Below are 27,084 nucleotides of genomic sequence, written 5' to 3' on the forward strand. Positions count from 1 at the left end.
TTTCTCTTGTAAGTTGTTGGGGCAGAACCGACAGGTTTAATTCCTTGCTACAGACCTCAATAGTAACTCAACATACTGCAATCCATACAAGTCACTAGTAAGGACAAGACTGCTTGTATTACTAATACAAGTGTCCTACATTGACTGATTATTGGGGTGAGACAAAAAAAAGACAAATAATGAATCTCATCATGTTGGTTCCATATAGCTAGCAATACTAGTATAACATTTTTTAAAATATATATATGCATTTAAATCTGGAGGTAGCCAATTTGTAAAGCTTAAAATAATCTGTTAATTTAACAGTTTAGTTGTTGCTGAAAATCAATTGTTCAAGCACTAAGGAAGAGAATGGGGCTTTATCTAACAAATTTATGCTATGAGCAGAACTTCGTTTGTACAATTTCAGAGAAAACTTCCATGATCTCTTCTGCTGAAGAACTAGGTTAGAAAAACAAAACACCACCACCATGAAAAGCATCTGGGTCATTCTGACAAAACTTGGCTAGACATCAAATACACATCCCAGAAAATTGCTATTGGTAAGGTGGTAATGAGTAGTTGGGCACAGTAAACATCTCATCCAGAAGAGGTACAGCCACAGTAACTGTAGCCTTAGAGTTAAGCTCCTAATCCTCCTATTACCCTGAACTACTTGCACATGCAACTTCCTTGTGCTAAAGTAAAATAAGTATATTTTACTATCACGCTGAGTTTCAACACCACATACCTATAGCTTGTGTTAGCATTTACTCTTGGGCTCTGTGCAACACACCAACCTAGACAAAGCCATCTATTTTTAATGTATGATTTCCATTTAATTCCGTAAGAACTTGATCTTTAAGCAGTTGTGCTCATCTTTGGAATATGTGCTGTGTCCATACTGACATTCATCTGGAGTCTTCTTCAATTTGGTAACTTTCATCCTCTGCACTCTGCACTGGTGAAACCTCAGCTGGAATACTGCATCCAGATGTGGATTCCTCAGTACAGGAGAGACACAGATCTGCTGGAGCATATCCAGAGGAGGGTTACAAAAATGATCCAAAGGATGGAACATCTTCCCTACAAGGACAGGCTGAGAGAGTTGGGGCAGTTCAGCCTGGAGAAGGCTGCAGAAGACAAGATAGCAGCCTTTCAGTATCTAAGACCCCACTCCACAACCTTTACATATCGAAAAGAAAGATTTAAGACAAATAAGCGGACACTCTTTAGCAGGGCCTGTTCTGACAGGACAAAGGGAACAGGTTTCAAACTAACAACAGGGGAGATTTAGGCTGGATATAAAGAAAAAAAAATTTAAAATAAGGGTGGTGAAGCACTGAAAAGGATGTCGAAAGAGGTAGTGGATGCCTCATTCTTAGAGAAATTCAAGGTCAGGCTGGATGGGCTTTGAGTAACCTGATCGAGCTGTAGGTGACCTTTAAGGGACCCTTCCAACTCAAACGGTTCTATGACTGGCAGTAAGACATGATAAGAGGTGGTGTAAAACATAGCAGTAATAATGTAGAAAACTTTCAAAGCCATCAGTTGCTACTTTGCACCACAAAAAGTGGAATTTTGCCATCAGTGAATGCTCATTTATCATACAGATTAGGCTTAAAACTCAAAACTTCTGGAAGGGAGGTTGCTTAGACAAAAGGGGGGAAGATAAGGCTAATTTCATTTCAAGCCACAACTCTTGAGGAAATGATCCGTGCCATTCCCACTTCCTGTGGTTTTACCATTATGATTCAAGACCATTCACAAAACCCATTAGAATTAGCTCCCTGATATGATTTGGCAAATACTTTTATTATGACTCTTTCTTTTCCTAATAACAAAAAGCCTCCATGGGCTCTGCTTAGTTTAATTTGAGGAGACAACAAAGAAGAACAGATTTAGTGAAATCCTTACTACAGTGTAGTAACGTACACTCGAGACATTAAAAGCTTAAAAGTATTTATAGCATGTGGGTGCAAGTCACTTCAGTTGGGAGCACAAGAGACAGGAAAAGCTAAAAGCCTTTTTAAAAAAGATCCACCAAGCAGATGAACGATACCCTAAATGCTAAGGAGAAAGGGCAGTGAAACAAAGGAATTATGAATCTAATGGCTACAATTCAGAAGGAAACCATTAAAGTTTGGTTTTTACTGAATCAGGGGAAGCCCTAAGTAAGCATATTAAAGATGAATCAGATGTGGCTATGAATAGAAGCAACTTACTAAATGAGAAAGATGACTAGGAAACACATTTAATTAAATACTGTGGACTGAACTTTGGATAAAAGACTGAGTAAGTAGGAAAGATTTCATTTCTATTTGGAATTAAGAGACGTTTGCAGGCTTACTCAAAATATAACATTTTTCTAATTTATTAAATACTGCTTATCAAGTCATTCAGCTTAAGAACCACAAGACATATCCAGGTAATTGCTTAAAACAGCAAACTTCATTGTTGTAGACTTTTAGATGAATACATTTAAGTACTGCTCCCAAAGAAAGCAGCTGTCAAAGAACTACACCACCACTCCAGGGAACTTCCTTAAAACATCAGAAACAAACTACTCATACAACAGAATGACACTGTATCCCCCTAATGCCGGAAAACCATTTAACCATTTAACCATTTAAAACCATTCCCTCTTGTCCTATCACTATCCACCCTCTTTAACAGTCGTTCCCCTCCTGTTTACACACTCCTTTCAAGTACTGGAATACTACAATGAGATCTGCCCAGAGCCTTCTCTTCTCCAACCTGAACAATCCCAGTTCCCTCAACCTTTCCTCAGAGGAGAGGTGCACCAGACCTCTGATCATCTTAGTGGATGATCTGGACCTGCTCCAAGAGCTCCACGTCCTGCCTGTACTGGGAGTCCCAGAGCCGAGGAGAGGGGTACAATCAGCTCCCTCTTCCTGCTGGCCACTCCTTTTTTAATGCAGCTCAGAATATAGTTGGCCTTCCAGGCTACATACTCACATCCACTCTTTGGTCCCCATAAACATTCAGCAAGCATCAACAAATGGCAATGAGTGCAAATTCTTTTCATGAAGGAGTTCAATTCCACATCTTTGCTTCACAAGCAGTTCCATGTCAGATGCTGCCCCTATACTGCCATCTGTTACGTGGCAACAACGTGTAGCAGAATACTGGAGTGAAGATTCAACTTGTACTGCCATACCAACATCAACCTCTGACACAGTGGGCCAAAATAATAGAACAGGAGGCATTACTTTCAGAACAGCCCTCATAGCACCTCCATTTAGCCATTACGTTTCCCAAATGTACATACTGAAGTGATATTCTGAACTCTGTTTCATCCAGACTATTAGCCAGGTTAACTTTCAGGGAAAGTTCTAATGCCACTGGGACAATGCATTCAGCAGTACCTGATCACTTGCCTGAAGCACACTGTAATTACTCTCAGGTACACCCTACAATTCCTTTCTTGTATTTCTCCACCTGTGTCTCTATTCTCAAATTCTCTAAGATAGCAGTAGATCAATCCATCACTACTTATATAGAACACCTGACCAGAACAGATGATTCACAGGATGCTCTCAGCTCCCCCAAGTTAACACGTACTCCTTGAAGCTCTAAAATTAACTAGCAAAACCAAATATACCCAGCTTATAAACTGACTGGTTTTCTTCTGGAAAAACTGAAAACTGCATGTCAAAACCCACAGTTAATTGAAGCTTTTCAAACCCATCTCCACACCAGTCAAAATCCACAACAGTGGACAGTGTCTCATAATCACAAGTGATCCTACATAAGGTAGAACCAGCTGAGTGCATCAAGGCAATTGAAGAACCACCAAAAACATCTGGGACTTCATTTAGTGCGACTTTTAATATAAATGTGAATACAAAAATAAACAAAGTGTTCTACAGTTCTCACAAAAGCTCAAATTTTCTTTTACTCAATTCCCTGGCAGTTTGGCAAGCGCTTGTTTTCTCTGCTCCGCAGTCATATATTCACAAGCTTCTAAAATATTTACTATAATTAAAGTCTGTTGAACTGTTTTTGCTTTTACCCATATTCTTCCATTCATTCCCAGCACCAGCTCAAATGGGTACAGCTGTGACAGTTCCTGAATTATTTCACATTTGGGAGCCAAGAGTCTGTAAAATAAGATCAGTAAGAGTTAGAGGAAAAAGTGAATGCTTGTGTTTGATAAGTATTACATCATTATCCGTCAGCAACTAAGCTGCAGCACTGGCATCACAAGAGCAACTCCAAAAGGTAAGATGATTCAAATTGCATGTCCATCCAAAACAGTCATACCGTATCAGAATTTAAGTTTTTCTCTCAAAATACACGCACCTAAGGAGAGCACTTGTGTATTGATAATTGTTTTTCTAATTAGTCAGAAGAGTTACCGAGAACAAGGCTGAAAAATAACTTACCTGTTCACACTGATGATAGGACACGTAAACCAAATCATTTACAAAACCCAGGTATGAAATAGCCACTTTTCAAAGAACAGATGCCTACTTTTCCTCCCCTCAGCATCAAACCAACAAGAAGTTTTACCATCATTTATCACTATTAACTCATATTTTGTGATAATCACACACTGCTCAATGTACATGCATCCTCTACTCAGTAAAACTGGCATCAATGCACTAGAACAACCACATAGCTTGATTACTGGCTAGTTCACACTACTTGGATTAGAGATAGTTATGCATATCCTATCTAAAAATACAATGTGTCTCTCTTAGTTTCAGCTGCACAGGATTGTTTTTCTCCAGCCTATTGGGAAAGGCAGGGGGAGTGTGCGGAGGAAGATGAGCAAATGACTATGTGGTGTTTAGCCACCTGCTGGGTTAAACCACAACACTTACAGGTTAGCACAACTGGATTTCTTAGTACTTACTTTCTTATCAGACCTAGGGAAACTTTAAAGAGGAAGCCATCTTGCCCAATTACTCCCATTCCACTTGCTCTTCCACTGCTGTCTATACAGACCATCTCTGGTTCCATGTCTTTATTTGCTACAAGGAACTGACCGTAAATAAGATCTCCCACCTAAAGCAAGCAGTGCCAGAAAACAAAAAAGTAGTAGTGAAGATCATACTGCACATTTGTAAGAAACATCCCATTGATAAAGATGCACCAAGACAGCAAAATAGTTGTTAATTGGATGAAAATCTGGACAAGAACCAGCAGTGTACATTTGCAGCTCAGAAGGCCATGAGCATCCTAGGCTGGATCCAAACAGAGGTATCCAGTAGGGTGAGCAAGATAACTGTTCCCCTTTACTCTGCCGTCATGAGGCTCCATCTCGGGTACTGTGTCCAAACCTGTGGCCCTGTCACAAGAACACAGAGCTGTTGGAGTGAGTCAGAGGAGGGCTCAGAGGAAACACGTCTCACGTGAAGAAAGGTTGAGGGAGTTAGACTTGTTTAGCTTGGAGAAGAGAAAGGTCCTGGTAGACCTCACTGAAGCCTTCCAATACTTGAAGGGAGTGACTTTTTATATAGCATAGGAGTGATAGGACAAGGGGGAATGGCTTTGAACTAAAAGAGGAGAGGTAAAGGTTAAGTGTTAGGAAAAGATTCTTTACTCAGAGGGCAGTGAGGCACTGGCACAGGCTGCCCAGAGCTGTAGCTGCCCCATACTTGAAAGCAATCACGATCAAGCTAGATGGGGCCCTGGGCAGTACGATCAGTATGATCTGCATAGTGGGTGGCAACCCTCCTCATGACAGGAGATTGGAACTAGATGATCTTCAGGGAAATTCTTTACTATGAGAGTAGTGAGGTGCTGGAACAGGCTGCCCAGAGAAGTTGTGGATGCCTCGTCCCTGGAGGTGTTCAAGGCCAGGTTGGATGGGGTCCTGGGCAGCCTGTTCTAGTATTAAATGGGGAGGTTGGTGGCCCCACATGTGGCAGGGGGGCTGGAGATTCATGATCCTTGAGGTCCCTTCCAACCCTGGCCATTCTGTGATTAGGTGATTAATTACTGGTGATAGAGAAATGAATTATGGTGCTAGAGAAATGAGCTGTTATAATAGGAAGTGTTCTCCTCTTCTACTGAAGACATCTTTAAGAACACTAAAGATGTGTAACCCTATCTCCACTAGAATCTGGAAGGCTACTACCAAAGATTACAGAATTATATGGCACATAATAATTGTTCCTCTTTAAAGTACCAAACTTCAGTTTCTCTTTCTCCAGACATTAAGAGCATAAAAAGCCAGGCCTGTTACTGCAATACTTTATCAGGTCTGCCACGGGCCACAGTAAAACCTTGAATAAAGCCACATTAATCCTTATTATTGCGTGAGCAGCACAAACACCTTTTGCTAAGGTAAAAGGCCGCACACCGGGCAGCGTTACCTGCACGTTAGGCCTGTTCCTCTTGGTCGCGCCCTCGAAGGCCAGGTAGGACAGCGAGGCCTGCTCGCTGCCGCCCACATCCAGCCGGAACACGTCCCCCACCTTGCCCGTCACGATGCCGATCACGTGGTCTCCCTTCACCGGCACGTACTGCGCGCGGTACAAGCGGTACAAGCGGTCAGCGCGCCCCTCCGGCACCCCCCCTCCTCCCCCCAGCCCGCCGCCGCGCCGTACCCGCTTCTGCTGCGAGTCCACCCAATAGGCGCCGCCCGCCGCCGCCCCGCCGCCCGCCTGCCGGTGCCGCAGCAGCCCGCACTTGGTCACCAGCAGCCCGCCAGCACAGCGCCGCAGGCCTGGCCCGCACAGCAGTCGTCCCCGCGGGGCCGCGCTGATTCCCAGCGGCAACCGCTCGGGGTCCTGCTCGGCGTGCGCGGGCGGCAGCAGCACGTCGCCGGGCAATACCACTTGCCCCACGCGGGATTCCGCCGGCACGCCGCCGCCGCCCGCCATCGCCTCAGACGGGCCGCTCGCTCGCGCGCATGCGTGGTGTCCTCACAACCTTCCGCGACCCGGCGTACGCGGACGTAAAATGGCGGCGGGCGATCGAAGGCAGCGGGCGGAGCAGCAGCGACACCGCCCGGCCGCTTGCTCTGATCGCGGGGCGCCTGCAGGGCGTGCGGTTGCTCGGTAACGCGGGAGGACGCGCCGTGCGAGCGGGCTGGTAGGAACGGCACGGGACGGGACCGCTACCCCATTTAGACGATTTTCTCCTATTAATTGCCGGATTAAATTAGCTTCAATGAAATTATTAGCATCGCATTCAGCATGTGATGCAGTCAATACTCCCAAAACTCCTGATTTGTTTGTTTGTTTTTTTACCAATTCTGTTCCCCAGCCTATTGGGAAAGGCAGTGGTGTGGGTGGAGGAAGGTGAGCAAATGACTGTGTGGTCTGAATTCTGCAGTTGGTAACGAATGGCTGTTGGTTTATCGTCAGTAGGTACGAATGGAGTCTCAATACCTGAAGAGTTGCCTGGGAGATTGCTTGAAAAAGGGTCTGGCAGAGGTTGTGGAGCGTCAGCCTGCAGACCCCATAGAGTACCTGGCACACTGGATTTACAATTACAAGAGAAATCTAGATGAAGAAAAAAAGGTGGATCTAGCTTGGGCAAAGCATTTCATGGCAATCTAATCGATGCTGTTTAATCTCTCTTTATGTTTTGCTGTTTTTTAAAATTGATTTTGTGTTACCTCTGAAATAGAGAACGTTGGAAAGGATTGAACTGGAAAAAGAACAGCAGGCAGCCCTGGAAGAACTTGAAATGTTAAAAAAAATGAAGGAAGAAGAGCTGATGATACAACAGAGATTTGAAGAACAACGACAGGTTAATAATAATACATAATTATAGTAGCATATGATGCTGGGGCAATCATATTGCAGCTCTCCTACAATAGTGGTCATTGTATGACTACTATTGCAGTGATTATAGTCACTTAGAAAAAGAAAAGATAACAAAACAAGTGTTTGAACATCATGTTTTGGAAATAATAAATGAAGGACTAGTCGGCAGCTGGGGAAAAAAAGCTTACCTGCTGTATGGCAAGACGTTACCAAAAATGAAGAGTCGAAGCTGAAGAGCAGCTAACGTAAGATTCATATGTAAAGTAGCTTAAAAGTGGTAGACTGTCTTCTGTAGTTAATTACCTTACCTATTTTTTTTCCCCTAGAATCTACATGGATTAATCTGATTAATTAATACTACATGCTGTGCAAAACTTCAAAGAGCCTAATCCAAATTATAGGATGTAATAAATATTAACTACTCAGGGGTGTGAGGAATGAGTATCAAAAGTGTGTACGCTATCTTCAGCTGTCTTCTTTATGATAGGAACAAGAACGGGAGAAGTTGAAACTGCAGAACGAAGAAGAGAAAATGCAGCTGCAGCAGCAGGATCCCAAGGTTTAAGCCAAAGCTTAATAGAGATTTGGAAATATTGTTAATCAGCTGTCTTTTTCAGATTCAGTCACTAAATACAGAACACAAGGCAGAAACCTAGAAGCAAAAGTTGAACTAACGCAAAGAAAAAAAAAAAAGCAAACATCAGGGAAGGATGTGTAATGCTTCCTTTCAGTCTAGGTTTTATATTTGAATTTTCATCTGTTCTATTGGGTTTATTTAGCTTTTATTCAGAACAGATCATAAATTTATTGTAAAATCTAGCTGAAGTTCAGCTTATTTTTTAATGAGAAAATACTAAAACTTATATGTCTTATCTAAATGTCTAGACAGTAATGTTTTACTGCGTGGCAGCATGAAGTTCATTTGCTGTACCTGGAAAAGGAACTATCACTTGGAATTGGGATGCCTGTTGATTCTGTGATCTTCCTCTGAGTACACAGAGGTCCATGTGAATAACGTTGTTTCATTAAAAAATATAGACTGATAATTGACATTTAACTTAAACGTGAAATATTTCTTAACTTTTCACAGAGCACAACAGTTTAGAGATATTTTTAGAGCTCTGTGTTGAAATACTGATAGCACATAACTAGAAAAATGGCAGTGTAAATGTAACAGAAGTATGTACGTATATAAATAGAAGAAAAAAGAATCCTATAATTTAAAAGAAAACCTCAAGAAATAGTCTTGACAGGCATGCAAAGGCCCCATTCACACGCTAACATTCCTGTGGTATGCATCTGAAGTACTGTTTTTACATTAATACGTAAAAGATGTTTTAGTGTATTTAAAGTATCCACTGTAGATAATTACTCATGACATAGAATACTTTTAACTGAAAACATATTTCCATTACCATGGGAAAATGAAAAGACGACAGCTGAACTTACAGATAGAGCAGGAGCACCTAATTTGTCCAGTGCTGAGGAACTAGATGAGAATGGACTGTCTGAGGTAAGTGTTGGGAAACAAAGAGATTACAAATAATTAATTATGGGATACTTGCTTGCTGTCAAATCAACGATTAGAACTGTTCTAGTTAACCCTCTGCTGGTTCGTTCCTATAATTTTAAGGGATATTATTTTGACCACGGTCTTCACGCTGTCCTTAGCCTGTTGTCTGGTGCAGTCTGAGACACCACCATGTGGTGTTGAGTGAATAAATCCCCAAGACTTAAAATGCCCCTGGATAGTGTTGTGTGTCACGACTGGAAGTATTAATATTCTCAGAGAGGAAGCAACCTTACTTTGCCTTTTGAGCAGGTATCATACAGAACATGGACTAAATCACTGACTTGCTTCTGACTGAAATTATCTAGGTTTTTCTGATTGGTCTGAAGTATATTGTTTGTGCAGCAGAATGCACTCTGCTGCACAGTTATCAGAACAACTATTTAACGTAAAAGACCAGATACCAAGCACACACAGCGCTCAGTGCAGCAAAGACCTGCTAAGAATCATGTTATCTGAGCCTCGTGCCAGCGTAACAGTACTTACTCTGCACAGCACTGCAACTGTGAATCTAAATTGTGATATGCAAGCATCTTCTACATTTTTCTTTTTTTTTTAATTACTTTGTGCTTGATAATGCAAGTACGTGAGAGGGTGTAAATCAACCATCACTGACTGTAAACGTGGCAGTACGTTTAACAGATGATGCCTTTTATGCACATCACTGGAGATAAATATTGATGCATCTATCTTTTTTCAGCTACAGTCTTGATAGTGTGAATTGAAATTTTGCTGGATTGGTTTTAATACTACATCTGAACCCTTTCTCCTTTATTAACCTTAGCCATCTGCTCACTTGTTTTCTGACATTATCAGCTTCATTCCAACTCAAAACTTAAATGTGGTATTAACGTGCTTTAAGCTTAAGGTTGCTTTATTAACAACTTGTTTTATAAAGGTTCTTCAAATACATTTGTGAATATATTTATGACTATACCTAGGATCAAGTTTTCACAATTATTTTGATTTTGCTAAGAGGTAAATGTGATGGGACCTTTAAGTCCTACCTAGCCCTATTTTTTATAGTTTTCTGGCAACTGAATATTAAAAACTGTACGTGAGGCTTCAGGTCTATTTTGTGTCCTTAAATGAATGAATTGCAAAATCCCAAGTGCAAATGAATCAAAGAACCATAAAATGGGTTCCCATTAAGGGAAGGGACCTTAAAAGCCATCTAGTTTCAACAGCTCTGCCACAGATGCAGGATCCCAGATGGGGCCCACAAGGGTGGAGCAGAAAGGAACTATCACCTCACTCACTCTGGTGACCACTCCTCTTTTGATGTAGCCCACGATGCACTTGGCCTTCTGAGCTGCAAACACACACTGCTGACTGCATCAAGGTTTTCATCCACCAGAACCCCCAAGTCCTTCTCCCCACGGTAGCTCTCAGTCAGTTCTTCTCCCAGTCTGTACAGATACCTGAGATTGCCCCTACTCTGGCTTTATTGAACCTCATTAGGTACATGTTGGCCCACTTCTCACACTTGTCCAGATCCCTCTGGATGGCATCCCTTACTTATGTTCCATCGAATGCACCACTCAGCTTAGTGTCACCTGCTGATTTGCAGAGAGTGCACTGGATAGTGCTGTCCTGGTCATTGATAATGATGAGGAGTGCTGGTCCCAAGATGGACCTCTGAGGCGCCTCCACCTGGACAGAGACCACCCTCTGCCAATGACCACCCGACCAATTGCTTATCCACTGAACAGTCCACTCATCCAAACCATATCTTTCCCATTTAGAGGCAGGAATGTGATGCAGGACCGTATCAAAGGCCTTGCAGCAGTTTAGGTGCATGAATCTCTACCACCTTTCCCTTATCCACTGATCACAGAAAGCCACCAGATGGGTGAGGCACAATCTGCCCTTGGAAGTCACGTTGGCTCAGATGACCTTCTCTTGTCACACGTCTTCTGCATCATCCATGAAGTTTTCATGCCCGAAGTTGTCTAAAGTTGGATTACATAAATCCATTGGTGATGTCACTGCAGGTTTTGCAGTGCTACAATTTTTGTATTAAAATATGAATTGAGAATAGATCAATGAAATGAAACTGCATTCACCTTTAGCATTGAGACTAGTCTGTTCTCAGAGATCTAACACATCATCCAAACTTACTGAATCTGAGAATCAGACTAGTGATAAAGCTTCATCATATTTAACTGAATGGAAAAATGCATATTTCTATTTATGAATGAAGACTAGTCTGTATTATACGTTTTTTCCTTCTTTGTACAATGTTAATGCTTACAACTGATATATTTGTTTTTGTCTTTAGATTGCAACTGATTTAATGCCAGAGTTTGAACAAGAAAGTTCCATCTGATCTGAAAGCAGTAAAAGCTATTTCTACTCATTACTAGCCAGCCCTGAAGAGCTATGCCTTAATTAGTGTACTTTGTACAGAAAACTGATTATACACATACCTGTTGTTTTGGTTTCTTGGCTTTCTGGGTGCTCCTATAAAGCCTATTAATTTTGGCTTGCTATGCTTCTTCTCTGTTCTTAAACTACAGTAGCTGGCACAGCTGACTTGGAGAAAGAAAACTGGAACTGAGATAAAAGAAATAAATACATTTTTCACTGATTACCTGTTGATTTTTGAAGTGTAAAATAAAATTATTACAGATACAGATTTTTGTGTATCAACATCATTTTGGAGTAGGGGCTACAATAACATCATTTGAATATACAGTTAAAAAAAAAAAAAGATTGAAAAGACTTGACATGAATTTGAAAGGTTTCTGATATTAAGAAGGAATGCTGTATGTATCAGGAGGTGAAGCAAGTTTCGTACATGGAACTAAATGCAAAATTTAATCAGAGTATTTATGTCATTAAGAAGTAACTTTCTGTGACTTCATAGAAGCACAGAACGGTCTGGGTTGAAAAGCACCACAATGATCATCTGGTTTCAACCCCCTGCTATGTGCAGGGTCACCAACCAGCAGACCAGGCTGCCCAGAGCCACATCCAGCCTGGCCTTGAATGCCTCCAGGGATGGGGCATCCACAACCTCCTTGGGCAACCTGTTCCAGAGCCTCACCACCCTCTATGTGAAAAACTTCCTCTTAATATCTAACCTAAACCTCCCCTGTCTCAGTTTAAAACTATTCCCCCTTGTCATATCACTATCCACCCTCATAAACAGTCATACCCCCTCCTATTTACATGCTCCCTTTGAGTACTGGAAGGGCTTAATAGAAACGTGTGCTAAAAGAAGTCAGTCTGTCAGAAATCATGAGGTACTTTTTAATGACACTAATTGTTTGCTCTACAATTTAAAATCTTTACTGATTACTGTTTGATAATAGGTGAGCTGCAGGAGTCAGTATATTCATTTTGGTTAGTCAGATCTTAAAATTACTGAATTTGCACTGTGTTGATCATCTCTACTAAATATCATTATTAATCTAATTAAAATATATTAATGATGTATACACAGCAACTTCTTGTGCCAGCCTTGAATGGACTAGCTGGATAAATAGATGAAGGTTTTCATTTGAGCCAGTGTTTTTATTTCAGTCCTTTTTTTATGTTAACTATGGAAACTTCAGCCTTCACATATAACTTAAACATATTGCCTAATTACTTAAGACAACTTTAAACATGCTGATAAATAAGTCTAATCACTAATTCCAACCAGTGGCTTTCATTATCTATTCTTCCATAACATTTGCATCCTCATTCCAGTTTGTTGTGTGTCCACTAGAGTGCGTCCTAAAAAAAAAAAAAAGAAAAAGAAAAAAAGGTTGTCAGTTACAAACCATCTCCCGTTTTGTTTCAGCTCTTTTTAATTTTTTCCTTGTGATTTTTCAGTTGCTGTTTCTCATTCTCTCCCTAAAAACAAACTCGAGTTTTCAAATGGAAGCTTTTAGCAGAAAACTCCTTTAGCAACTGTCAAAAACTCTATGGCAGATTCTAGCTTACCTATTCTTTGGTGTTACATAAAGACATAAGGTATTCAAAGGTCATTTAAAGGAATTCCAGTTCTTCATAATTTAATATGCCCAGTTTGTCTCTCCTTGCTTCACAATAATTCTCATCTTAAATATGGGACCAGAGGGTAAATGTGTCAGTGCTGTAGGTGAAAAACAGCTGTAGGAAATTTGGAAATGTTATTGCTGTTCACAACAAAAATGACTTCTGCTTAGGTGTCTAAGTGTGGAAGTAAATTAAGGCAGCTTAAAATCTTTACCTTTCCTGCTAAACTTCTTTGTGGAACAGGTGCAGAACAAGGAAAAAGGTTCATTACTACAGGTGATGTGACAGTTTAACCCATACGTTCTAAAAAACCCAAAGTGTAATTATCTAACGGGAGTTAATGTTTGCTTTTTCACTAAAAACACTTCTATGAAATGCAGAAGATGGAATTCAGAAGTAGATAATAGGACATGTTGCTGAAAATATTATACTAAATACTGACAGAAAATATTTGGATTTGTAATATTTCTTTTCTTCGGAACAGGAGCAGACTTACTTAAGCTGTTATAAGACCCCAAGTACAGACCCTCCAGAGAATGTGATGATAGTAATGTGTCCAATCACAGCTGTTCTCATTCCAACAACACTGGAACATAAGGATGAAAACAGATATGAAGCCCAAAATAGGACAAAATGAATAGTTTAATTACCAGTGGGTTCACAAAGAGGGAAACTCAGCCTGGTAATGTGAGAAGCTTTTCTCCTAGGAAGAGAAATACATGGTGCAGCAAGCACATTTCTATGTTATCATTTAAGACAGTAGATTTTATTAAGTATGCAGTCTCTAATAGTGGTGATTCTCTTTCACAGTATAAAAACACATCCTTCTCTATCCAAAAGCTTCACACAGCAACTTCCTAATGGCAGCGAGAGTTGGACGAATTTGTCCAGATAAAATGTAAAACTGATTTATTCTGAACTTTGCTAAGACAGTTTACTTCTATTTGAAGCCAGCTATTATTTGCTTTCCTTTGAATTTGTTCCTGTTTTTAGCTTAGTTAAAAAGCAGTGTGATATAGCAGCTACAGCTAGAAAAGAGTCTAATCCTGCTTTTTGCTGATAAGGACCAAAGTGCATTTTAAAATACCTTACCATATTGTTTGATTTTTATTTATTAGATTTAATTGGTTTCTGGCATAACCATTATAAACACTGTAAGTCTTTTTTTTTTATGCTTATCTATTTCAATTCAGAGGAAGATAAAAACTAGACTACCATAAACATTTATATAGATACTATGGGCTAACAGTGGTGGAAGAAGGTCAAGACAGAGGAAAAATACCATTCAGTTGTCACAGCACAGGAGACTTGATAAGGAGCAGGGGACTCTGATGCACAGGATTTGGGAGCTCGCACCTTGGTCATTATAATCATAAACTAATGTTAGTGTATAACACAAATCTGAATTGTTGGGGTTTATACCAAGTTTTTGTTGAAGTTACTGTAAAAGATGCTACGTCATGAAAAATGATGTCCATTATGGAGATGCTGAGTGCTTCCATTTCATCTTCAGATGTAGGGCACCCAAAGCCAATTGCTGTTTTGGGAACCATTTGAGACCATTAGTTTGTTAAATCAAACTCATTTGCTGAAAATTAATTAAATTTGCCTGTTTGAACATGAATTAACTGAAGGTGAGTTTAAGAAAAACAAAACCAATTTATTATTAATACCAAGCATGGTTGTATTATTACTTGAAAGTAAAGCATCAGGGAAGCATTGATGTTACAAGTAGAAAAGGCTAACCATCGGTTTCTTGTTAACCTTAAGCAAGCTGTTATTTATTAAGAGGTTGCATTGACATTTCTGTATTGACACACAAAGATATACTACAATAAGAAGTCAAAACCCTTCCTTCCAAGCATTCTGCAGCTGGTATATTTTAACCTTTCAACAATATTTTAAAACCGATGCGAAGCTTGAGTATGACTTAGGATAAATATAGAGTAGTTAGGATTATCATTAACAAACTTAACTGAATTATTGTAACCTCTCTAAAGGCTATTAAGAAGTTTTAAGAGTCTTAACAAATTCACCAAGGAGAGTCTGTCACTTCTTGTGTGGAGTCATTCTTGGGTCTATTAAGAGGAAATACTGTTATGACTTCTTTTCCATTTAACCTCGATTAAGTAATATTGTGAAAAATATCTTGTTTTAGTTTGATGTTCAGCCCATTGGTGTTAGAGCCCAGCAAAATGGTTTCGGTTTTTTTTTTTCATTTTGACAAAATAAATGATTTTTTTTTACTGGTTTGTATGCAATTTAAATGTGGTCTTGCATAAGCTAAATGAAGATGAACTTAGTTTGCTTTTTTTTTTTTTTTAGTGAGTTTTATCAATTTTCTCCTTTTTTTTTTTCTTTTTTGCGCAGGAAGAAAGTAACCCTCTTTGTTCTCCCTGAAATTTCTGAAATGATTAGTAAGAGGACTGATCTCTACCAGTGTAAGCATGAGTTCTACCTCTGAGAACTCATCTCTTACTCGTTGAACTCGCAACACACTCAACACAGTTGATTCAAACTACTGCAGAAGAAAGAAAATCCATTACACTGAGGAGGGTGAGAGAGAGAGAGAACATTCCAATAAATGATTGCCATAGCAGCAGCAAGGCACTGCAGCTCCCCTTTGCTCAGTTTCAAGTCGCATTCCTGGGAGTGTGTTGGGCTTCTCCAATCATTCCTCTTCATTTCTACCCCACCTCCTGACTCGACTTTCTTCTAGAAATGACTGGCTACATGCAGACACACCTGTATTTGGTTCATTGTTATCTTGAGCAATTTTGGTTTTGCCACTGATGTATTTAGAAGATAAGTTTAAAAAGTGCTATTTACTTAACTGATAATTGTAACCCTGGAGACAGGATTTGTTGTTTGTTTCATTGTAAACCTAGCTGCACTGAAAAGCTACCCTTAGGCACTGACAGCTGAAAATTTCTGGAGCTGGGATTGCTGTTAAGTTCTGAGGCAGCTGCTCTTCAACATTTTTCAGTAATCATATGTATGCATATATGCAGAGCAAATAGAAATAGCACACCATTATTATTTTTCTCTCTTGGGCTTGAGTTATCGTGTTACAGTACTTTACAACTATACAAGTGGGTGTCTTAGCAAAAATACTATAGTAAGTAATTTCTCTTCTACCCTGTTAGTAGAATGTGTTTATATAGACACTGATCTCTTAATAAGGTTAGGAAGAAATTTTTACCATTTTTCAGACCTCGGCCATTGATAACTTAAACACATATTCCCTCTACCCTTCCTATGTGCATTTTTAAGGTTTTTTTTGTCTGTGAAACTCAACATATTTTCACAATATACACATTTGTTTCAGAATTTATCCAAGCTTTACTTGGTTAAAAAAACAAACAAACAAAGAAAATCAACAGGAGACTACAAACATACCTGTATATTCTTATATATTTGCTCTGACTCTTCACCTACAGTGTAGTATTGTTTCCCATTATTTGCTAGTCTATATTTTGCTCGGCATGGGAAGATAATTAATTTCCTCATATTTATCAAGATTCAATTTTGGGAACAGCAAAAACCCTTCAGGTTCTGAATAGGTTCAAATACTCGTGAATTCTGTATTCTGAATTTGTGAATTCTGTAAATTCATTTTTTTTATTCTAGTTTCATTCTGTCTCAAGAATATTTATTTTCTGTGGAGAGCAGGTCTGAACTTACTGAAGTTACCAGCAGAGCTCCCACTTCAGTCCTAGTAAAACATTCATGCCGTTTGTGTGGGAATCTGTGCATGTGTCTTCAAAATAATTACACACTGCAATCTCTTTTGTGACCTTGCTTCTAAAGATTTACAGAACCCCAGAAACATACTTTGTGCTACTGAAGATGGAGAGAGATGATGAAATAGAACAGATCACCCAACACCTCTCAATAACTCATGCTCTGACCATTGCTACTGGAATGATAAGGCATTCACAGCAATGTGAAATGGTAAATTAAGAGATGAATTATAGGCATAGTGTTTTCTTACAAGCTACGATTCCTGGAGACACACACACACACACACAAAAAAAAAAAAAAAAAAAAAAAGGACACCTTTGAGTAGTTGATTTATGGTGGGTGCTACTTCAGTATTTTCAAAAGAAAGTACCTTGTGCCTAGGAGACAGAATTAATGACTGGTATGAACTTAGGAAATTAAGTACCCCAATACAAACTCATTAGTAGTAAAAACTGGAAGGGGAAAAAAAGTGAAGGGATGCAAAAATATTAGAGTAGAAGAAGGAGGAGATACACCAAAGAAGAGTTCTTGCACTTTTTTAACGTTATGCCTACCCATGTAAGGTAGTATTTGTGAAGTTAAAGAGAGTTGCTGTTTTCTTTGCCCTTCTCTTACCCTTAGGGCTTTAGTTACCCTTTACATAAATAAAACAAGTTTACTTTCTTGAGAAGATCTAACATGAGTTACATGGAGTAACTCCATTTCATGATGGGCATAAGCTGAGTACTCCACTAACAAAAATGGCAAATAAACACTCTTAGCCCTAGAATTTGTAGTCTTAACCTATATCGTGAACATCGATTCTAGGTCATATCCAGGTTTGTTTCTGTTTGTTTTATTACTTCTGGTACATTATGTATAACACTGTAACACAATGAAAACCATAGTAGCAAAGACCCACAACAGATGAGGATATCCTCCAAAGCAGCAGCCACAGACACCACACAAAAAAAAAAAAAAAAAACAACAAAACAAAGACTTCACTCACCTTCAAAAGGCCTCAAGCAGGCATCAATCCCCAACAAATTCTCTTTGTCTTCACTGCCAACGCTTAAATGAGGTCTGTAAGAGTTGGATCCCGGCTCCAGCCCTTCTGGTCACTCAGCTGCATTGAGTGCACCTGAGCTCCTCTGGATTGGCCCTGCCTTCCTACCAGGTGCTCCATCACTGCTTCAGGTTATGAATTAGCATTTCCACTACAGCAGGAAAGGTATGACATTCTTAATCCTGACATTTTTCTTCATTAAAAACATTCCTATTGTTAAGGGTCACCTCACAAGTCCCACTTTTCAGGCAGGCTTATTTGGCAGAAGGTTAAATATTCACTTGTACAGCAAGACAAAATTGTTACATGTCTTGAAGGAGCGTCTGGACAGTCTCAGCATTCTTTGGAGATTCTACTGTATTTTCCAGTAGCGAGTGACTGGGCTGTCAGTCACAGAGAACATACAGAATAAGAAACCAGTGCATACATACATTTCTATAACCAATCATTTTGAGAGGATCAATAAAAGATTATCTTTTTTTCTGTTTTTATACTTTTCAACTTTGATAATTCTACATTTGTCTTTTAAAACTTTTCTTTCTGAAAGGCTATTATTTGCACTTCATTCTCATGATAGGCATTCAGTTGCAAAAACAATGGCATGGAGAACATGACTCTGTTGAGCACCCAGCATAACTGTAATTGAGTGCCTAATTATTCTAAACACCTGCAACTCATGCATGTCATTTCAATATGTGTTCATGATTAGGTGCTTTCAAGCATCTCGTGATGTCAAAACACTTGTTTAGAAATGAAAACGTAGGAAAAAATTCCTCATGCTATAGAAAAAAAATGTTTATGCATATAATTACATTTATGTGAATATAAAAAAAGACTTTTGCAGAGGTCTCCTACACCTTTTCTTTTTAGATGGCTATGAAATAATTTTTAGCCTCATAATTTTATTAATTTTTGGAAAACAAAAGAAATCATGGGGGGAAGCGGCTGATCTCACCCTGTGGATCCTGTGAGCTTTTGCTGCTCTTCCCCAGAGTTTCATCGCCATAATGTATTTCAAAACTAATAAAAAAATCAAGTCAGTCTTTCTGGAACACGATTTAAAATGTCAATAGCACACTGTGAAACATCATTGGTTTTTTATTTAGAAATCTGACATATACTGAAAAAAAAAAAAAAAAAATCCTGAGCCTTAATTTCAGGGCAGAGGGTTTGTAAAACACTGAGCAGCAAAATAAATGATATGGCAATTATGTCTATAAGCCTGACAATCTTTTTGATGGTACTGAATTTTTCCATTCTATATTCCATCTATGAATAGGATTCCGTGGAAATTTTTGTCTGCCCCAGTTACTGTCTGTATTTTTGTCTAGTACCATTTATGCCTCCATCTTCATTGATGCTACATGCCCTTCACCCATTATCTAACATCCTCTGGTTAGGCAGACATCTAAGAATGTTTTGGCTATGTTTTATTTAGGACTTGTTTATTTGCAACTGCTAAATGACGAGGTGCGGTGAAATCTATCAGGCATTGATGAAAGATAATGATGTTTGTTGTTCGCTAATATATTTGCCCAGCTCAAGTATGTGAAAATAGTACTTGAATGGCAACCTAGCTGAACCAATTCTGGTGACTAGATCAGGCTGAGAGGGGTTCTGAAAGATGTGGCCAATGAGGTTATGTATTCAGCAGTTGCATGCACATCTCAGAGCATTGGTAGTTTGTTTGAGCTCTACAGCAATGATGATAGGAGTGTTTCTGAAAAGAAATTGATAGGCACAATGACTAACAAAATTGTGGGATATATTTTATATCTTGTTTTCTTCAGATAACCACGGAAGCCAGAATCTGAAACTCACAGCATCATGCTGTCATTTTCAGTCTTGCAAAATTAACGTATAATGATTTTATGATTCTGTGATTCCATAAACGGTGCACATATGGGTGACTATGGATTACTATAGGGTCTGCTCCAAAAGTAGTGCCTCCTCTTATATTATGTTGGCCCACAACATCAAAGATGGATATTGGTGGTATGACAGCAGAGGTTGAACTTTCCCACCAGTATTCCATTCCATGTTGTTGCTGTGTAACAGATGGCAGTAGAAGGCCAATCTGACAAAATGACGTCTGACATGGAAAGGCATATGAAGCAAAGATGTGTCATTGCATAAAAAATGGCACACTGACATTCATTGGCACATGCTGAATGTTTCTGAAGACCAAAGAGTGGATGTGAGCATGGTGAGGCAGCGGGTGGTGTGTTTCAGCAGCGGTGACAGTGGGCCGCCTACACTGGTGCAGATTTTCACGTGTGGTATGAAGGCTCTTGTTCATCCCTAGCAAAAATGCCTGGCTAATGGTGGTGACTATGTTAGAAAATAGTATTTTGTAGCTGAGAATTTGCTCTCTCAAATCATGTTATTGTGCTCTTTGTATCTGTTCTGATTTCCGTGGAAATAAATAGGAGACATTACTTTCAGAGTGACCTATGTAATATGTGCCAAGGCCATGAAGCGACAACTTTGATGTGATCCTTAGAAAATAACTGAAGGTACCTTGATGACTAAATTCTGCTTTCATTAAAGTTAAATGCGGCCTTGATTCTATTTTCATTGGGAGTGTTATTTCCTCAGAGCAGTGCCACAAGGCAGAATTTAATAGTACCTTATTTTCTGTTTTCTTTCTGTTAAATTTAATAAATTAACCCATTAGTTGTTGAAATTATGCCTAGGACAGGAATGAAAAAATGTTCAATTATAAATGGTCTCCCTTTAACCTTACAGAAAGCCATCTGTGTATTTTACCTGAATGTTTTTTCCAGTTGTCACGGTCAGTTGTTTGGTTCGGGTGGCTGTCATCTGACAGAAAACAGAGCACAACCCTTAATTTTGGTTTGCATGGGGTGTGATCATACATCAGATATGCACAAAACTATAGTTCCTTTCTGAGTAAATAGTTAGGACTCCCTGTTGTTAATGACATGGCTAATCACCTGTCCAGACTAAATCCCACTGCGGTCATAGATCTGTATCTCAAAAACAATTTGGCTAGGGAAACACAGCAGTCTTCTAGCAGCTTGGCACCTGTACAACCTTCTGCATTTACATGTCTCGTGACATTATTAGTGTATATATGTAAACCATTACTACTTCCTCAGTAGTTTAGGGAATAAACTGATGCATTCAATTAGTCCTCACCCAAGAGTTTTTTCGCAGTGGAGGTTCATAGATGTTTACAGAACAGGTGGTCTTTGGACTTTGAAACAAATATTGACTCTAGTACATCAAGTCATGTTGCAGAAACCTATCTGCAAGAACACAGTTGTGGAATCCAATCTGGCTTCCTGACAAGGAACATTAGGTTAAACTCAGACACTTTTAACTTATTCTAGCTAAATACTGCCAGAAAAGACTTCTGTTTCCTTTGATATAGGACTGAAATTAATTTTCTTAATCACTTACATTTGTCACTCTGAAAGCAGTGTCTCCTATTTATTTCTGTGGAAACTGCAATAGATACAAAGAGCACAATAACATTATTTGAAAGAGCAAATTCTGAACTACAAAATGTTATTTTTTAACATAGTCACCACGACTAGCTATGTATTTTCACAAGTGATGAGCAAGAGCCTGCATGCTGCACTTTTAAAATTATCTGCACGGCCATCTGTGATGTGACTTGTCTTTCATTTTGCCGTAACCGCTGCTGAAACACACCACCTCACCACCCACTGTGGTTACATTCACTGTTTGGTCTCCATAACTGTTCAGCAAGCACCGATGAGTGTGAGTGGATGTAATTTTTTCTGCATGGAGAAGAAACACATTTCCATACCTTTTCTTCATATGCATTTCCACGACAGACACTATTCTGTCAGACTGCTCTTCTGCTGCTGTCCGTCATGCAGCAACAAATACTGGTGAGAACGTTTGACTTCTACTGCCATACAACCAACATAAAATAGGAGGCATTACTTTTGGAGCAGCCTTCATACGTAGTGACGCTGCACTGAGCAACCTGCTCAAGTTTGTTCTGCTTTGAGGAGTGGATTGTAGAAGAAACTTCAACCATTCTGTAGTTCAATGTTGTGTCAGAGTGGAGAATTGGAAGTCAAAGAGGCGTGAAGAGAATAAGCATATGGAATGGGTAGACAATTCTTTGCTATTCATTGTGGAAGAACCTGAAAAGACTTCTTAGAGCATAGAGAGGAACGTAGATGTGAAATATTGTAGAGAATCACTGATAAGCTAAAGCAGCTCTGGACTCAGATGAAATGCACACTGATAAATTGCTGAAACTGGAATTGATATTCACAAAAAAGTTGGAAGAAAACTCAAGTTGGTAAGAGGTGAATTACTTATACTGGTCTGCAGAGGTGACAGGAGTTCCCATGTTCTAGTGTGAAAAGGAGAGAGGGATAAACACCCAACTCAGAACACATACTGCCTTCTATTCTATAATAACAATCTTTTTTTTTCTGTCCAATAATATTTGATTTTGTCCTAAACGTTCATGGGCCAGTGAAATTCTGCACCTGCATATCCAAGAAGCCTTGAACTACATTCATTTTCAGAAAATATTAGATAGAGGTGAGAGTTCTGAAGCAGGTGTGAGATCTGTGCTGAGATCCTGCTATACAAGCTCTATTGCTCTGCTTGTCATTTTTCATGCAGAAGGAATAAACCCAAATAAACAAATCTTCCTTACATTAGCTTCAAAAACAAAACACCCACCTCCCTCAAAACAAATATACTGAACAACTCATGTCAGCCTGTTAAACAGGTAATTTGAGTACACTAATATCTGATGATGAAGTTAAGAGAACAAAAGAGAAATACTTGGGAGAACATTTCCACGTGTGCTGTTTGTGTGCACAAAATATTTCTGTGCATCTTTAAATCTAAGTGTGAGGTTGGATCCTTTAATGATAGTGGAATGTTACTTATGAAGTCTATGAGCTCTACAGATCAATTTGTTTTACTAAGCTTCTGAAAGTTGAGGTGAGAGAACTAAATTAAGGAGTGTAAGGAATGGTTTTACCATGACTGATTCTAATAATGTGGAAGACCTTCTGAGTCCTCGATACGGTTTCCTCATTGTTCGAAAGAAGTCACTTCAAAATGTCTGCTGCAGTGAAATAGTATGAGTGAATAGTCTAAATGTGTATTGCTTCCAGAGAAAACATGATTCTTTTGTAGGTGAAGTGAGGATGTCTAGATCTGGAGGATTTTCCCTCCTTCTTCTGCAGTGATAGTTTTACATGTAAGCTATTCGACTCAAGCTCATTTTATTTCATTTCTATAGATATAATTCATCCATCCATTTAGGCTCCATTCTCAGTGGTTTATAACGTAAATAAGACATCAGTAGAGAAGCGTAGGGAGATAGAAAGGAGTAAAAAGAGTAAGTAAAAGCGAAAAGGAAAGAAGAAAGGGAAATGTGTCTTAAACAAAAAGAAGGATATAAGCAAGACAAGAAGAAGGGAGGAGGATAGAGGAGAAAAAACTGATAAGGGCAAGAAAGAGCAAGGCAAGCAAGTAAAGTGAACTGATGAGCCTACGTCATTGAGAGGTCTAGGGTCAAAGCAATTAATCAGTCATATCTGCCCAGAGAATCAGCAGCATCAATTGGAGTCAGTCGTAATTTTCTAAGTTAAATCTTGTTCATTATTTCTTGGGCTTTCTCAAGGCTACAGTAAAACCTAGCATGCCTCCTCACAGGTGACAAATGTTACATGAACTAGGAGGTAGTTAAAAGAGAAGTAGTTTTGCTGCACTGCTACAAATAAAAGTAACAAGAGTGTGGAATGGTACCGGCCTCTTCCAATTAATAGAAAGAGCTGCCTTGCTATTCCAGTGGTTCTTGTTAACATGAATAAATAGGTACAGCAATACAGAGGACAGTGCTATTTTTGCCTTAGTTTTTCTATCTCTCTCCTCATTTAAAAGCACAAAAGTTATACAGCTTGAGAAAATTCTGCCACTAGATATCTTCTGAGTAAAACTCATGGAATATACTCTAAAGATACTTAACACAATGAAAGGCTGTATAGGATTTATAAAGAGATCTGCAGAGAAACTGACTTTGCTAGAGCTTGGTACCACAAACCTGTTGACTATGCAGGAAATCATAGAATCATAGAACCATAGAATCACCAAGGTTGGAAAAGACCTAAAAGATCACCCAGTCCAACCGTTCACCTATTCCCAATAGCTCCCACTAAACCATGTCCCTCAACACAACATCCAGTCTTTCCTTGAACACCCCCAGGGTCGGTGACTCCACCACCTCCCTGGGCATCCATTCCACTGCCTGACCACCCTTTCTGAAAAGTAATACTTCCTCATGTCCAGCCTGAATCTCCCCTGCCGTAGCTTGAAGCCATTCCCCCTGGTCCTATCACTGATGACACGAGAGAAGAGGCCGACCCCCAGCTCACTACAAGCTCCCTTCAGGAAGTTATAGAGAGCAATGAGGTCTCCCCTGAGCCTCCTCTTCTCCAGGCTGAACATTCCCAGCTCCTTCAGCCTCTCCTCATATGGCCTGTGTTCCAGACCCCTCACCAGCTTTGTTGCCCTCCTTTGAACACGTTCAAGGGCCTCAATATCTTTCTTGCAGTGAGGGGCCCAAAACTGGACACAGTACTCGAGGTGCGGCCTCACCAGTGCTGAATACAGGGGAACAATCACCTCTCTGCTCCTGCTTGCAACACTGTTTCTGATGCAAGCCAGGATGCCATTGGCCTTCTTGGCAACCTGGGCACACTGCTGGCTCATGTTCAGCCGAGCATCAATCAATACCCCCAGGTCCATTTCCTCTATGCAGTCCTCCAGCCACACCGCCCCAAGCCTGTAGCATCGCCTGGGGTTGTTGTGGCCGAAGTGCAGGACCCGGCATTTGGCCTTGTTGAAACTCATCCTATTGGCTTCAGCCCAGCTCTCCACCCTGTCTAGATCCCTCTGTAGGGCCTCGCTACCCCCAGGCAGATCCACACTTCCAGCCAATTTGGTGTCATCTGCGAATTTACTGAGGGTGCACTCGATGCCCTCATCGAGGTCATCAATAAAGATATTGAAGAGGACAGGCCCCAGCACCGACCCCTGGCGAACACCACTCATGACCGGTCGCCAGCTGGATTTGACTCCATTCACCACCACAAAGTGGTGTAAAGTAAAAAGAAATGTTGGAAGCCAGTTGCACTGGTAGCATTGATAGGTGAGTCTCTATCTGTAAAATGCAGTGGGGAAAAAAATGCTTATATCCATCTTTTGTTTACTATAAACTGTTTTTTTTTGTTTGTTTTTTGTTTTTTATTTTTTTCTCATAGGCAGAAGATCTGTGCCAAAACTGTATGATGTTAGAGCTCTATCTTAGCTTTTCACAAATATTTAGCAAGTCAAATTGTCTGGGAATTGAAGCCAAATTAAACTTTACCTAAGCCTACGCTCATTTAGAGTCCTGGAAGATGTCCTAGAAAAGAGCATGCTGAGATGCTTCATGGCCATATAGCAAATGTGTTGCTCTTGATAGTAAAATTGCGACTGCAAGCAGTTCCAAGTGAAGGTTTTACATGAGTTATGTGAAATGCAGCTGTGCAGCATTTCTAAAAAGCACTATTAGTGGAGAGGCTATTTAATGAAGGCTGACCCCCCAAAGGTCTCACAGACCAATGTGTTTAACTAGGCAGAAACTAATTCAAAGGAAGGAACTGCAAAAGCAGGATAAACAACAGATCTGCAAATTCACTGCTCGTGTGTCCAATTAATTGCACTAATTAGCATTTTAAGAGCTTGCAATTTTTATTTTTATACAGAATAAGAGGGTTGCAGATTGAGAATATTCGATCTTGTCTTCTTTTGCTGGAGGATTGACCATAGAATCAGAATTAAAACTCTTGTGTTTATGGTTTTTTGTTTGTTTGTTTGTTTGTTTTTGTCAGAGGTGTTTTATCCATTCTGTACTGCCATAGAAAAAAACAATTACATTTAAGAACACGTGCATGCTGCTGACATTGTTTTACTTTAAAAGTTAATATAATTTTTGAATGTTAGGCATTAACTAAAGTTAACATAATTAGTTACTCTTTGATCTTCATTTCTTGTTGTTTTTTGTTTTTGTTTGTTTTGTTTAATTCTACCTTTCTCTGTGATATCAATGCAGGATTTATTCAGGCTGGGATGGAATCTTAGTGTCAGTGGAATGATGAAAATTTACTCCAGAGAAAGCTATGGCTCATGTTATCTGGTGTGTGAATTCTGCATTGTTAAGTGCAACTGGTACTTTTTTGTCCTGTGACATGAATTCTATGCAATAGAAAACCAAGAGAGAGTGTTTGGAAAAAGACTAATCCATGTCTGTGATAATTAGAGGTGGACCAATGCTGCAGCAGATCACTGGTGAACATTCACAGAAACTGGTTATTATTTTCAGGAATGTAGGTAGAAAGTGAAAATTCTAATGAATTCTTACATAAATATGTGGCAATGCAGAAATTTAAGTCCAAGGGACCGTATACAGGGGTATTCTAAAATAACATGAAGAGTTGGAGGTAAACTGATTTTTTAAACAGAAGAGTAGTAAGGATGTCACTGCAGTCAACATTTCAGGACTATGGAACGTGTGCTATGTTATTTGTTTCAATCCAAATACCAGGTGTTGTATTGTAATGTTGGAGTGAATGATTAAGAGAGTATAACTTAGTGTTCAGTGAAGGGAAAATTTGGTTTTGTTAGATCTATAACTTGATCTGAAACTGAGGCTAGAGCAATTTCTGTAAATGAATTAAGAACAAACAAACATTATTATTATTATTATTATTAATATTGATAATGGTGCAGTAGTGCTGGGCATGGTCTGGGTCTGCCTCATAGGTATGTTTGCATTTTTTTTTGCATTCAGACTTACAGACATATATCCACAAAATGCAGTCTGCCTTCATACCTGTCATACCACCAGCATATCCCAGACACTAGCCATCTGACTGAAGTCGTTTTTCGTGGTGGAACTGAGTACTGAGTTCTCAGCCGAGGCAGTCAGTCTATTTCTA

The 27,084-nt window shown here is 39.5% G+C and overlaps 2 protein-coding genes and 1 long non-coding RNA gene across 7 annotated transcripts; 1 reads left to right on the plus strand and 2 right to left on the minus strand.

Moving 5' to 3' along the window:
• Positions 1-3,812: 3,812 nt before the first annotated feature.
• Positions 3,813-6,862, minus strand: EXOSC3 (exosome component 3). Its single transcript, XM_052677625.1, has 4 exons — positions 6,561-6,862; positions 6,327-6,476; positions 4,862-5,013; positions 3,813-4,103 (listed from the first exon to the last, which is right to left on the minus strand). The coding sequence occupies exons 1-4, from the start codon at positions 6,834-6,836 to the stop codon at positions 3,902-3,904; spliced, it is 780 nt and encodes a 259-aa protein (XP_052533585.1). The 5' UTR covers positions 6,837-6,862; the 3' UTR covers positions 3,813-3,901.
• LOC128077938 (DPY30 domain-containing protein 1-like) lies at positions 6,489-11,731 on the plus strand. 3 transcript variants are annotated; one of them, XM_052677641.1, is made up of 6 exons: positions 6,489-6,503; positions 7,326-7,478; positions 7,588-7,710; positions 8,215-8,286; positions 9,160-9,240; positions 11,579-11,731. In XM_052677641.1, exons 2-6 carry the CDS (start codon positions 7,332-7,334, stop codon positions 11,624-11,626), a joined length of 471 nt encoding a protein of 156 aa, XP_052533601.1. In that variant the 5' UTR covers positions 6,489-6,503; positions 7,326-7,331; the 3' UTR covers positions 11,627-11,731. The 3 variants fall into 3 exon arrangements, with proteins under 3 accessions (XP_052533601.1, XP_052533600.1, XP_052533599.1); XM_052677640.1 differs by lacking the exon at positions 6,489-6,503 and adding an exon at positions 6,937-7,047; XM_052677639.1 differs by lacking the exon at positions 6,489-6,503 and adding an exon at positions 6,955-7,047 and having other exon boundaries at positions 7,323-7,478.
• On the minus strand, positions 9,299-24,165 carry LOC128077947 (uncharacterized). 3 transcript variants are annotated; one of them, XR_008205218.1, is made up of 7 exons: positions 24,147-24,165; positions 23,079-23,165; positions 18,017-18,224; positions 15,321-15,404; positions 13,781-13,870; positions 11,727-13,020; positions 9,299-11,249 (listed from the first exon to the last, which is right to left on the minus strand). It is a non-coding gene; the product is annotated as an uncharacterized LOC128077947 (long non-coding RNA). The 3 variants fall into 3 exon arrangements; XR_008205217.1 differs by lacking the exons at positions 18,017-18,224; positions 23,079-23,165; positions 24,147-24,165 and adding an exon at positions 16,969-17,288 and having other exon boundaries at positions 15,321-15,362; XR_008205216.1 differs by lacking the exons at positions 18,017-18,224; positions 23,079-23,165; positions 24,147-24,165 and having other exon boundaries at positions 15,321-15,601.
• Between the last annotated feature and the right edge of the window lie 2,919 nt (positions 24,166-27,084).

Source organism: Tympanuchus pallidicinctus, unplaced genomic scaffold (genome assembly GCF_026119805.1).
Source record: "Tympanuchus pallidicinctus isolate F22 unplaced genomic scaffold, pur_lepc_1.0 scaffold16, whole genome shotgun sequence".
Taxonomy (NCBI): Eukaryota; Metazoa; Chordata; class Aves; order Galliformes; family Phasianidae; genus Tympanuchus; species Tympanuchus pallidicinctus.

Excerpts from the sequence above, each read along its gene's own strand:
- LOC128077938 (XM_052677641.1), top strand. The coding sequence starts at position 7,332 with ATGGAGTCTCAATACCTGAAGAGTTGCCTGGGAGATTGCTTGAAAAAG. Across the intron at positions 7,479-7,587 it reads ATCTAGATGAAGAAAAAAAG|AGAACGTTGGAAAGGATTGA; the intron begins GTGGATCTAGCT and ends CCTCTGAAATAG. Across the intron at positions 8,287-9,159 it reads TGCAGCAGCAGGATCCCAAG|ACGACAGCTGAACTTACAGA; the intron begins GTTTAAGCCAAA and ends GAAAATGAAAAG.
- EXOSC3 (XM_052677625.1), bottom strand. The coding sequence starts at position 6,836 with ATGGCGGGCGGCGGCGGCGTGCCGGCGGAATCCCGCGTGGGGCAAGTG. Across the intron at positions 6,477-6,560 it reads TGGACTCGCAGCAGAAGCGG|TACGTGCCGGTGAAGGGAGA; the intron begins GTACGGCGCGGC and ends TACCGCGCGCAG. Across the intron at positions 4,104-4,861 it reads TCCCTAGGTCTGATAAGAAA|ACTCTTGGCTCCCAAATGTG; the intron begins GTAAGTACTAAG and ends CTTATTTTACAG.